General features: G+C 40.0%; 1 protein-coding gene across 1 annotated transcript in view; it reads left to right on the top strand.

The window, feature by feature from the left end:
- The window catches only part of APBB1IP (amyloid beta precursor protein binding family B member 1 interacting protein), a 63,755-nt gene that overhangs the window by 18,190 nt on the left and 31,907 nt on the right, over positions 1-13,658 (top strand). Inside the window, exons 4-7 of the mRNA XM_009085884.4 lie at positions 611-903; positions 6,453-6,530; positions 9,069-9,228; positions 12,772-12,893. Of these exons, the coding sequence (XP_009084132.1) occupies positions 611-903; positions 6,453-6,530; positions 9,069-9,228; positions 12,772-12,893 (653 nt within the window). The remainder of the gene's footprint in view (positions 1-610; positions 904-6,452; positions 6,531-9,068; positions 9,229-12,771; positions 12,894-13,658) is intronic.

The raw sequence follows: 13,658 nt of genomic DNA, 5'->3' as shown, positions 1-13,658 counted from the left end.
GAGACTTTTTTGTTTGTTCCTTGCTTAAAGGAGCCTCAAAAGCATATGTGATGTACCACCCATGTGGCATGCACAGATCACACAATTACTGCTGTGCTGCAGATGATACCATGCAGTTTCTTGCCTCTTAATATTCTTTGATTCTGCTTCATTTTAATTTTAGAGTTGTGGAATAACAATAATACACGAAGATGTTCTTGATCTAGGCCTCAGTTACATGGTTTGTTGTGTGCTGTTCCAGGACTTGCTAAACATTTATGTATGTGCTTACAGCCTCATGGGAGCTCATGGAATTTCTTGCATTCATATCACTAAGCATGTACCCAGTGACCTTGCTGGATCAGGGCCATGTTTGTAACATCATAAGGGCCTGAGACTGTGCCACTGGAACTGAAGCTTCCTGTCCTGTTTAGTTTGTATTCCTGGAGTTCCTTGTACTCTGAGTGTGGCCAGATTAATGGCTGTTTCAAAAGCACATTTGTTTTTTGAACCCGTGTAAAATGTTGTTTCCTTTCCTATGACCCTGTACCCATGCCTTCTGCAATTTAATCTCTGCTGAACTAGAAACAGTGCTTTGCATTGCACTCACTCTCTGTGGTTCTCTTTACAGAATCGCTAAATGCCCTAGAGGACAAAGACCTGGACGCTTTAATGGCTGATCTTGTAGCAGACCTTAATGATGTTGAACAGAAAACTTTACAAGCCCAGAAAACATCTTATTGCAACCAGCAAAGTGCAGTCACTCAGCCCTCAACAGGCTTGAATAATGACATTTATTCTAAAGTAAGTCCCTATGTTACCATTACTGGACAGTTTGGGGATGATTTGCCCCCTCCACCTCCGGATCCTGAACCAGAACTTCCACCACCGCCGCCACCACCTCCTCCTGAGCCACTTACTCAGGTAAGTCTGGGTCAAACCTTATTTTAAACTTTCACTAGTTCTTGTCATTTTGCAAGTGGTTTTTGGCATTGGAAAACTGGTGGACCTCCCAGGTAGATGCACCTTGGGTAGGTTCTGCAGTGATGAAATGTGCATGAAATCTGGAGTGAAATTTCTACTGTTGTGGCCTCAGCAGTTTCTGCCTGTTCCTTGACCTATTGCCCATTCCTTCATGTTTCTAATCATTATTTTGATAACCCAATACAGGCATAATCATTACAAATGGTTTATTGTAACAAAAAAAATCTATGACTGAATTATTTTAAGAAGCACTGATTGGTTAACATCTTCTTATAGAGAGCTTGGTTTTGGCATCAGTGCAAAGCGTGGCCAGGGATCTCCCCTTTGTGAAGATGTCACTATGTGTGTTCAGTGCAGTCTGTGCTGTTCGTACCCATGAGAAAATTCTGTGGGTGTTTCTCAGCTCCATCCCTGGCCTAAGTAATTTGTTGCAAAAGAAAAAGCAGTGCATTTGTGGAAAACTCCACATTTGCTAGGTGACCAGGTCTAGGGACAAGCACAAGAAGTGCCTCTCCTGGTCCTTACACAGAATTACTGCTCTTCTTGGTTTGCCTTTGAAAGGAAGTAATGAAGACTATCTGCAATAGGGGAAAAATGCTCTTAGAAGGTGCCAAAGTTATCAGTAGGTAACTATTTATAACTATTTATGAGCAACTGGCTTCCCTGTATCTAAAATTTCAGACTTACCACAATGTCCTTCATGTTAGTGTTTCTTGCAGAGCTGTTTTAACAACTGAAATAAAATGTGGTCTTTGTAGTATTTTTTTGACATCGGGTTTCAGGGAGGCAGGTAATGTGAGAATTCTGCCCTGTCACAGCCCTGTGAGAAGAGAAGGCATTAAAAGAGTGATGAAGCCCCCCCAAAAATGAATCTTGAAATCTTGAAATACACAAATATATCTCTTCCAGTATTCTTGTTCACAGTAATTATGATTGAGAGAAGATGTTTACATTTAGGGAATGGAAATATTTTAGGGAACATGAAAAGTGCCAGTCAGTTTTGCTTAAAACCATGGTCAATTCATTGCTGTTTAAAAGCCCACGTGAGCTGAATATGAATCACCTCAACATCACTGCTGTTTGGAATCATATAGCAGACATTCAACAAAAGGAACAGAAAATTGGATAGGAAAATTTTGGATATGTCTGATGACATAAAAAAATTATTCACTAGATAAGCTTCATTTGATGCATAGGTCCTTTAAACGCTGTTTGAAGAATGAAACTCATAAACTTATGGGAGAAGCTTTGCCATTTTTCTGTATTTCAAAGATATTAGTTAACTTTCTGTATGAAAGGAATATCAACATTTGCAAAGTACCAGCTAAACAGCTTCAAGAGCTGAAGTATTTTATGTAACTAGTACGACTGATATAGAAGAGGTGCTATCAAGATGAGTTCTATCCATTTCCTTCAAAAATTTCCCCATTTTGATTTAGACTCGTGATCTGTAAGGAAGCCCCAACTTCTGGTCTGGAAGGGTAGCTGGTTAGGTGGGCTGAGACTGCCCAGGCTCAAGGGCTAGCAAGTCAATGTTTGCTGGCTGGTAGCAAGTGGGATCAGCACTGGGGTTTGTATTGTTTAACATTTTCATCTGTGACCTGAGTGATGACATAAAAGCATCTGCAGCTGTGCTGAAGATGCTTTTAATTAAGGGCACTGACTGTAAAGATCACAGGCAGACTTTCAATGCAAGGGGACTTAAAACATGAGGGCTTGGCAAACATGAGAACAGGAAAACTCTCAGAAACCCAGCAAGGGACAAAGTCCCACACCTGGGGTGTAATAACCATTTGTACAGTTTGGGAAAGAGCAGGCTGAGCAGCAGCCCTGCTGAAAAGGGGATCCTGCTGGATACCACAGTGAATAAGAACCTTGAGTGAAAGATCATCTCAGTAGAGGAGGCTGGCCTCTGTTGGGAGGAGTATGGCCAGCAAACTAAGGAGTTATTGTTCCTTTCCTTGTCACTGGTGGTCCCACTGCTGGAATGCTGCACTCCATTCTAGATGTGGAGATGCTGGAGAGTGTCCATGAGAGGGCTGATGGAATGGCCAGAGGCCATCATGCAGTGATCAGGGGCCAGCAAAGACAGGCTGAGGGAGCCGTGCTTGTCCAGTCTGACAGAGGAGGCTGGGAGTGATCTAATGACAGCCTAAACATACCTGAAGGATAGATGCAAAGCTGGTGGAGCCAGATTCTTCCATGGTAGTGTTAGGTCACCAACATGGAAGGGACAACAGCTACTTATTGTAGCTTTGTAGTTTCAGAGAGGACATTAGGAAAATGTCTTCTGCTTCAGATGGTGGTGTAGCACTGGAACAGGTGATCAAGAGAGATCCCAGATTCTCTTTCTTTGGAGGTTTTCCAAGCTTTGGTAGGCAAAATCATGATCAAACCTGATCTAAGGTTGGTGGCCATCCTGCTTTGGGCAGGAGCCTGACTATGGACCCTCAGGCCTTTCTTCCAGGCAGCCTTTTTATTGATCTAAAGCTCACTGAAATCAACCATGATGAATTTCTTTCCACTGAGTGTTGTACTGAGCTAATTCTTCATTAGCTGACATTGTGAATTCTTTATTAGTGACATCATGCACTACCCGAGGGTCAAACAAAATTTTAGTGTGGGAAGAGTATATACTTGCAAAACACAACTGGAATTCTATATGAAAAAATATGTAGCCAAAAGTCACTTTTCCCTCAGTTGAACTGTTCCTGTGAGACTGACCTCTGATATTCTGGTCTCTTTCCAGATTCAGGGAGTGTCAGAGAAGGATGGAACAGGTTGTAAAAGCATTTCTAAGGAATAACAGCAGTACTTTATTTCCTTATTAAGGCATTGGTTCAGCTTTGTCCTGCAGCCTTTGTCTCATTTTATGATACAGGTTGTATTCAAATACTAATGGCATACCCACTGTGGCTTACTGTCCACAAAATTGCCCACAGGGCTATTACACAGACTGCAGTGTGAATGATGGAGGTAATAACCATTAAAAATTAATATGGAAAGAATCAATTTCAAATTAATATTCATTGTCTTGATTAGTATTTGTTTTGACATGACATTTCCTCTCAGTAGAATGAATTTCATCTGTAAGTGCAATGTATTTTGTATCATCAAAAACCACGTTCCTGTTAGCCACATTCTTGATAAGTGATTCTTGAGCCAATCAAGGCTGAAGTTGTGTTTAACACTTCTGGTTATCCACAGCCAAATAAGAACAGTGTTTGTAGTTCCCAGTGCAGCCATGATATTAAGCTCCTATTTTCTAACCTTTAGGTGTGCCAAAATAAAGAAGTACAGCCTTTCTTTTGGGGAAGCATAGAGCTGTCTCATAAGTTTCCATCAACCCTGATATTTCATTTTAAAACTGCCCTTAAGCTAAATAAGGCTTCTTCATTTATTATTGACATGATGACTTTATGTGCTTCTGTTTTAAAATCCAGAAAATGTGGTGATGGTCCTGTAGTGGGAAAACAAATCCTGTGGCATGTCAAAGCATTTCTCTAATACTGCTAAAATTTTGCATCTGATAGCTTATTTCCTTTTTATGCATAAAGTCAAAGCTTATGAAACGAAGAAGGCTGTCAGGTTAGAGCTCTGTTGCACAGATTATACAATGTGAGAACTCTGTTCAACACAGGTCACATGCAGATGAAGCCTGAAATTTTCTGCCTAAAATTTTCATCAAAAAGCCTACCCACACCACCTATTTGGTGTGGGTACCCACACAGCATATTTGGTTAAGATGCTTTTCCTGCTTTGCTGCACAGAAGTGGTAAGGGAGGTTCATAGTGTGAGAGGCTGTGAGCTTTTCCCTCGGAACAACCATCAGCCTCCCTGCAGCAGCCACCTTTGTGCAACTGCTTGTGTTCCACTACAGAGGCTTTTTTTGGATTCTCTAAGTTAAGCACTGCTGAGCTATAGCACTGAAATTTCCACACCTACAGAGAAAAAAAAATGAGACATTTTTAACTGATTGTATGATATTTATAGTGGAGAATTTGATAACAGGAAACATGCTTGAAGCAGTGATAAAACAAAAGATGTTTAGTTCAGCAGGAGGGATGTCAGTCAGGAGTACTTTAGCTGCTGTTGAACATGCCCCAAAACTTGGGATGAATAAGATAACCTTCTTTCTCTTTCTTTGCCAAGATTGTATGGTAACTCAGTAACAGGGAAGTGATGGCAATGCTTAGGTAGGCTTAGTTTCTTGCAAGTGCATCTTCCATGAGTTGCAGTCAGTTCTCTTGGTGTGAAGACCACTAAAAATTATGACTTTAGGGCAGCAAATAGAGGCTGAAGGTAACAGAAATCTTGTATGGAAGCAGAATGGGAACTTTCTCCCGCAGTCCTTGACTGGAAGCCTGTGAGTAGTGTAGCACAAAATCCTACCCCTTTTAAACAGAGGAAACTGTGCAAGTAAGAGAGCAACAGGGACAGCAAAAATCAGCAGAGGCAAAAAAGCAAATACAAGACAGTCTTCAATAGAGGCAACAGGGATGTTAAGGTGGAAAGAAACTGAACCTTCCAGTAGTACTGGAGGAGTCCAAGGCAGCCTCAGGAACCACATTCACTTACTGTCCAAAATGTGCTTTTCCAACTCCAAATGTGACTGGAGAAGAGTTCTGGAAGAGAGATGCCATAAAGGAGCAGTCCAAATCTGTCTAGCAATCACAGAGGGAACACCAGGCACCTAGTACTACATTTGGTACCTGTAGCTAAAATTCCTAGCACCTGGGGATCCAGAGTCTTCTTGGATCACAAATGTTATTCCTATTAAGAAAGAGGCATGATATTGGTAGAGCTGCTCTGTAAAAGGAGAGCTGGGTGATACTGAGATTTTTGGGATTCTTACTGTGGAATGGACTTGTGTGCTGTAACTGTGTCTGTGTTAATATGAATAGGTCCATTCATAGAATAAAAGCCAGCTAATGGAGGTGTTCCTCTCAGTAAGTATCTGTGCAGTAAGAGATCAGACGTGGCAAGTCAAAGAATTCATGTAAATTAATGTACTGAACACAGAGTGTCCAATTCTAAGTGCTGTCATTGCAAGCCAAGATTTCAGTAAAATCCTACAAATCCTAGTTCTCTTACCCTGATGAGAAATGGGTTTTCTTCCAAGCAGCTTCATCCACAATGCTATTTCACTGGGGCTGGATCTTCCTTCACCTTCTCTTTTGTAACAGCTATATGTACAGAAGCATAGAAGAGTCGGGTTTTCAGGCATTCTTGTAGCATTTGAGGAACAGATCCTGTAAGAACTATATGGCTGAGCAGCAGCAGGGAGCATTGGACTTGTATATCAAAGCTTTGGCTGGAGGATCTTAGGTCAAGGAAGGCTGGAAATTATCTGTGTGTATGAAGGTTGCTGTGACAAGCTTTATCTTCTGTATATAAATATTGAGCAACAACCTTTTTCAAGTAGATGTAAATTGCTGAGATTACTTAACAAGAAATATACCAAATATTTGTGTCTTGTGTCTTTTCAGGAAGAACTAGAGGCAAAGGCTAAAGCCGACAAGATTAAACTTGCATTGCAGAAATTGAAGGAAGCCAAAGTTAAAAAGGTGAGCCGTAAAATAGTAAATGTTGCATAAGAGCTACCACCTAAATATCTGTTAACATTCTTCTTAATAATAAATTTCCTACTAAAATGACTAGGCTTTTCCATATTTTATCTGTAAAGATACTCTGTGGAGCTCTTGCCATTCACCTCAAGAGAAGTCTCTGGGTGAATGCACCTGCCAAGGGACTTAATTTTTAGAGGACTTGGAAAGCACTGCCTCTTTTTTTTTCAGTGTTGGGGCAAAACCCACTATTCTGATATGTTGCTTTAGAGAAAGCAGAGCATACATGAAAATATGAAAATGTTGCTGACTTATGATGTGCTGATTCCAGGAGTATTGAACTTTTCTTTATAGTGGATACATTTGATTTAGCTAATCCCTATTAAATTGATGAGGGTCTTCTTACTAAATCTTTTCACAGCAGTGTAGTAATGTACGAGGATAACAGAAATTATTTTAGACCAACAAATTAGAAGCTTTTTCCCCCCCATGAATATATGTAACCATACAGAAGAAGTAAGGTTCAATCTTGTGACTATGTCTCTATAATGAAATTACTGTGGTTCATTCTTGAATTGACTAAATATTGTCAAGAAATCTGGTTTTCTCTCTTTTACTAAAAGCAGAGGGCAGGGATGATGGTGAAATATAAGCACACAGCCTTGGACTTCAGGAGAGCAGACTTTGGCTTCTTCAGAGATTTTGGAAGAGTCCCGTGAGGAACTTCCTAGTCGGAAGAAGGAATCAAGAAATCTGGTTAATATTTAAAGATCATCTCCTTCGAACTCAAGAGAGTTCCATCCCAATGGAAATGATCAGTATTGTGAAGATGATCAGGAGTATCTCCTGTGAGGAGAGGCTGAGATTGCCTAGGGAAGGGAGGGGTCTGTGTGGTGCTTGTCTATCTCTAGAAAAACCTTCAGAGATAGTGCAAAGAGAATGGAGCTGGGCTCTCTTCAGTTCTGCCCAGTGATGGGACCAGAGGCAACCAGCACAGGCTGAAACACAGGAGGCTCTGAACACCAGGAAACACTTCTTCCCTGGGGGGGTGGCTGAGCCTGGCACAGGTTTCCCAGGCAGCTGTGGAGTCCTCCTCCCTGGAGAAGATAACAAGCAATCAGACAGGGTCCTGGCCATCAGTCTCTAGGTGGCCCTGCTTGCCTGGGCAATGATGGACTGGATGACCACCAGAGGTGCCTTCAGTCTCAGCTGTTTGGTGATTCTGTGAAGATGGAAGCTGCATGCATGTTTCTGAGCAGTCAGTTATAACCAGACATAAATCCTCTTTTGCTTTGAATGTGTTAGATTATGCATGTACAACATTCTTTTCCTGTTTAATCTGCACTAGGGCTCAGATGCTTATTTTACAGAAGATTCTTCTTACAAGGATTGGAATCAAAACAAGTTCATGGCTTTTGTTACATTTGTTTTTGCTTTTCAGAGACAGTGTAGATTTTCTCGTGGGGATCATACCTCTGCTTCTACCTGACCTTTTACACAGATTGTCTCTACAGAACCAAAGCTTCTTATGCACACATTTTAAGATAAAGAGCTATTTAAACAAAAATATGGAGTGTCCTCCCAACTCACCAGCAATGTATAGACCTTGTAGAGAATTATTCTACAGTTTTAAGTACTAATGGAGCATTTAAAGTACTTTCTTATAATGTACTTCCAGTTCTTTATCACATTTTAGGTACTTCAGCATTTTCTTGCATTGTTCCTCTCTGAAGAAAGTTCACTGTGTTTCTTGTTTAACAAATACTCCACCATATAAAGAAGTAATGAGTGCCTTAAGTTAATTTGGTCATGAGGGGAAGAGGAGGGGATCTTTTCTCTGTGGTGGCCTGTGACAAAACCCAAGGGAATGGCCTGGGACGGGCCCTCCAGGAAAGTGCTCACAGCACCAGGTTGACAGAGTTCAAGAAGCATTTGGACAATGCTCTTGGGCACATGAAGCTATGCTCTTGGGCTTGTCCTGTGCAGGGCCAGGAGTTGGACTCAATGATCCTGATGGGTCCCTTCCAACTCAGCATATTCTGTGAACTCATCTGTTTTCTTATTGATTTGGACTATGGCCCATTTTACTACAATCCAATTTCAGATTATTTTGTTGGCATGGCAAGATTCTTCCATTCTTTTTCTGTTTAAAACTAAATTTTCCACATTTGTAACTTGCATTAAGGTTGCTCTGTCCTTTTGCACTTGGTTTCCCTATCAAGCATTTTCCTTAATTGCACATCTAGTAGATTTAGAGAAGAGATTAACTTCTGCATTTTCTTCATAGCAATTTCACCTTTCCTGAAATCATACATAGGACAAAGCCTAATTTTACTTTCAGAGAAAAGAGCTTTATTTTGGTGAAAATTATAATGTGAAAATTTCAGAGCTGTCATTCTCTCAGCTTGCTGTGGGACAGGATGCCTTTGAAGCAGTAATAACCTTCAGCCTTTATCTTTCTTATCTGTATTAGCAGGTTCAGACTAGTCCTTTTGTTGCTTCTGAAATTAAGTGCCTGCTCTGTGCCTTTGTTCTCAGCTTGTTATCAAGGTGCACATGAACGATAACAGCACCAAGTCCCTGATGGTGGATGAGCGCCAGGTGGCACGAGATGTTCTGGACAATCTCTTTGAGAAAACCCACTGTGACTGCAATGTTGACTGGTGTCTGTATGAGATGTACCCAGAGCTCCAGATTGGTGAGTGATGTAGTCACATAGCAAAGAAATAGAGGGCTGGTAATCTTGAAAGATCAGGTAAGTGTTGGTAATCTTGAAAGATGGTAACATTTCTCCTGCCCATGTGTCCCCTGATGCTGGAACATCACAGACTGAGCTGAGGGATGCTGAAGGAGTATGTTTGGTGTGTTTGTGCTGTAGAAATGAGTCCATTCAGCTGAGCTGGGATCTGCAGAAGGCTCCTTGCTTTTCACCATTTCCATTATTTTATTTTACACAAAATGAAGGAGCCATGTGAATTTCAAGGTGATGACAAACCTAAACACACCAGTACTCAAATCTACTTTTTGAAGAGAGGGTGCAGTACTGGAGTGTTGTCAGCAGGCATGTATTACATACTGGCCAAACAAATGTCATTAAACAAGACTCTGTGATGTCAGACATTTCTAATGTTCTTCATTTGTGGTAATCGGTTTGTTAAGTGTAGCTGTGAACAGGGCACTGCTCTGTGATGAGGCTGCAGCTCTGCTGGTGATAAGTTATGACTGAGTAATTAACCTGGCCTCCAGGTCCTAGAAAACAGCTGAACAAAACTTAGACAGTGTTCTGTGCAACATAATAAGTCTTGTTTGAGAAAGGCTTCAAGGTTTCTTTCATTAAGAACACAGTATTCTCTATTTTTTTTTCTTTTTATTTGCCAGCCTGAAAAGGTATTGACATCAAAAGGAGAAGGAAAATTGCCACTACTTCCTTTCAGAGTCACATTTGACCTAGAGAAATGGGAAGTTGTCAAGCAACCTTTAAGGTTCTCAGTTTGCAGTCTTCCAGCAGAGATGGGAAAATTCTCAAATAAAGATCAATATTGCACTTTAAAAGAGCCCCAAGTGTAGTCATTCTGCTAAATTAAACAATAGAAATTTAAAAATAACTGGAAAAAAGCCTGGCTGGTCATGAGCAAGGAGATGCTCATCTGCTTCTAAGAGTGGTGCAGAAATTTACTGCCAAACTGTTCTGATAATGGTGCTGCATTCTTTTGTACCTGCTTATCTTAACTAAGAAAAGACTGGAAATGTCATTGGACACCAGAAATCTGACAAAAGTCACTGAATAATTTTGGAGTGTTTTCCTGTCTTAGAAAGTTGCTCCTTCTTTGTCCAGTGTGACTTGTACAAACATGTCTGAGTAGTAGGATGACATCACAATAAACATGTGGTTTCTGAATCTCCATAGTCATTAAAAAGAATGTACTTGTGTTTCTGCATAATCTGGATAGATATTTGAATTTCCCATCATGCAATTAAAACTGAAGGTATCAAGGAGATTGTTTGCTACAAACAAAGGGGTAAATGGAATTCTTTTGGTGAAAATTAGTTGTGCTACTTTAGTGCCAGCTAATGCTAGGTGATTTGGTTTGTGTTAGGGTATTGGTATAGTAAGGAATTACTCTCATAATGAATAAAAATTATTTTAAAAGCCAGGACGGAAGAAAAATACTAAAGGAAGTAAACTTGTATCTGGTTCAAGAAAAAAGGAAAAATCTATTAACTCCTGATGCAGTGATCTGTTACCAAGTCCAGATCTGCTGAGGATGGAGCCTTTTTGTTTGCAGAAGGCACTTTCAATATGAATGGGATGGTACATGTTCTTTCTTCTGCTTCCAGTGCACAGCAACATGCAGTTAATTTTGTTCAAAATCAGAACAATGTGAGCCATTCTTTATTTTTGTCAGTACACTTCTTGGCTGCTCTAGATAGCTTTATTACTATCAGCACAAAGACAGAACTTTTCTGCACTTCATTCTTCTCCCTGCTTTCCACATTAGTATTAAAGAGAATAAAATTATATTTACTTTAAGGAGCAAATCTGACCAGCAAATAATTCTTGCTGACCTGAAGGTCCAAGCTACTTTTATATCACAAGATCCTCTACAGGTTGTCTTACATATATGGTTATTTTGAAAGACTGTCATTGTAAATAAAATAAACAACAGTTTAAAATAAATACATGTTAAATATCACAGTCTCAGTAGTGAGATGGTGATGTAACACTGGGCTATAGGTACAAGAATCTATTGCAATAAAGACTATTACAGTCTCATAATAAGCATCCAGATATGACTTTTTTAATGCAAATTAATTATTAAAAAGACCCTCCTGAGAATGATAAAGTAACATTTTTCATACAAGAAAATCCTGATGCAGCAAATGAACAAAAATATTTGTGACAAAAATTAGTGTTACTGTCTGAGAATTGTTTCATGCCTACCTTGAGCTATAAGGTACTGTTCACCCTTCAAACCATTACTGGGGCTTTATATAGTGCTTTCTATTTCCAGTGCATTGCAGAAGTACCAGTTGCTAAATGAGGAGTGTTATGTTGTTGGTGTTAAAATGTGCAGATGGGTCTTGAAGCTAATCTGTGAATTCTGTGAATTTATTTAATTCACAAGATATAGGTTGGATGGGATGTGCTAAACCCTTATCAAAAGTAACAAATGTTAAAGAAAGCCTACAAAATGTATGCTTTGTTACTTCCTCTGATGCCAGGCCAGTCTGGGCCACTGGAAGATGTGGCCACCAGAGACCACAGGAATGGGAGTATGGCTGTTCCCAGGAAACTGCCAAAATTCTGCTGAAAATTGGAGCTGGGTGAATTCCCTATCCCAGTACTGAATTTGCAGAAAAGTGCAGGTTGGGACACTCCAAAATGACCTGTCAAGTTATGCTGAATTCCTTTTCTTTTAAAAGGAGTTTTATGTTGAGCAATTTGTATATGTTATCTAAATAAAACTGAAGTGGTTTCAAAGTTACCTAATATCAGCACACCCTGTGGCTTTCCTGGGTGGGGGAGTGGGGTTCAGAACAGATTAGAAGGGGACAGAGCTGACATTAGGTCTCTTATATCCCTGGTAAGGTTAACTACAGAGATGCTGGGTGAACCAGTATATCTTGACATCAGTTCTCTCTTTGTATTTTTTCTACTTTGCTATTTCTGCTTTTAAATGCAGTTGCTTAAAACCAAACATTTTCTTTTCAGTGCATAGAATTATTCCTGCTGACAAAAAGCAAATCTTCATTGTAAAGAAGTGAAGTAAAAGGACAAATAAATTGTCTTTGCTTTTTTTTTTTAATTCATTAGTCAAGGTTTATCTATATCCCTTTTTCCATCCCCCAGTTTGCAGTACTGCAAACCTTAAAAAACCAAAATCAATCAGAAGCAGAAAGCTGTGAAATACATGGGTGTAACTATCTACTCCTGGTGGGTCACTGCTTCCATGCCTTGCAGTCTTCAAGCAGCAGTACAGAGATTCAGGAGGAATCCAGGAGCATGGCACAGCTATATAAGGTGTCTTCTGTAGCAGCTTTGCCCTTTCATGTGACACAATTTCCTGTGGTGTGTGACGGGTTCTGCACCCATCTGTGCAGTGGAAAAGAGTGCTGGGCTGTCCAGCCCTGGGTGAGGGAACATCAGATGATGATTACATTCTTACACAGGAATTTCTGCAGCCTCAGGAGAGGGCAGACACAGTTTGAATGTCTTACATTATCTTCTCTGTCTCTCCAGAAAGGTTTTTTGAAGACCATGAAAATGTTGTTGAAGTGTTATCAGACTGGACTCGAGACACTGAGAATAAGATTCTGTTTTTGGAAAAAAGTCAAAAATATGCTTTATTTAAAAATCCCCAGGTAAGCCAGCATGGTATTTGGATAAGAGTCTAAACTAAGGTCATTTAGTCTGCATGCTGCCTATTACATTAATAATTTCTTTCAGTTCAGAGAAAGCAAAACATACACTTTCAACCAAAAAACCCACCAGGATTTTAAATGCAAGGATCTGAAAATTAGAATTTTTTGCTTTTTTTTCTGATACTGTTTTAGAGTCCTGTCTATAAAGGTAAAAACTGGAGCATGTACTTCACTTCCACTACAAGCCACTGCTTGGGTACAGCTCTTAGAACTGTGTGAGATGGCACAGCTGTAAAAACCTGGCCTTTGTTTTTACTACAGCTTCTACACTATTTCTGCTGATGAACATTAACATTTCCTTGAAGGCCCAGTTTTTGCCAGTTGTACATAAAACTTCATAAAGGGTATATTCAATGCTACAGAGGATTTACTGGATTTTGTTTATACTGAGGAGAATTGGGTTATCAGCAACTTGTGCACATTAGCTGTGTAAAGGAGGGTCTGCACACTGAATTGCATCAAATTATTCAGATAGGTGTATACACAAATTGTATTTTTTGTGTTATGTGGTCAAAGCTGTGTGTAGAAACATCCTGGAACATACAGTTGCTGGATTCTGGGGCACAGGATCTTTTCCCTATGTCAGCTGACTATTAGCTCACTGAGCATCTGGTTTGTTCCTAAGGGCAGCAATAGAAAAATGAGCAATTCAGCATTGCTGGAAAAAAAGTCAAATATGTAATTTGGCAGCAAGTCTCACCAAGC

The sequence above is a fragment of the Serinus canaria genome, chromosome 2 (assembly GCF_022539315.1).
Source record: "Serinus canaria isolate serCan28SL12 chromosome 2, serCan2020, whole genome shotgun sequence".
In the NCBI taxonomy this organism is placed as follows: domain Eukaryota; kingdom Metazoa; phylum Chordata; class Aves; order Passeriformes; family Fringillidae; genus Serinus; species Serinus canaria.
Note: the sequence above shows the minus strand (reverse complement) of the source record. Positions and strands in the feature narration are given on the sequence as shown.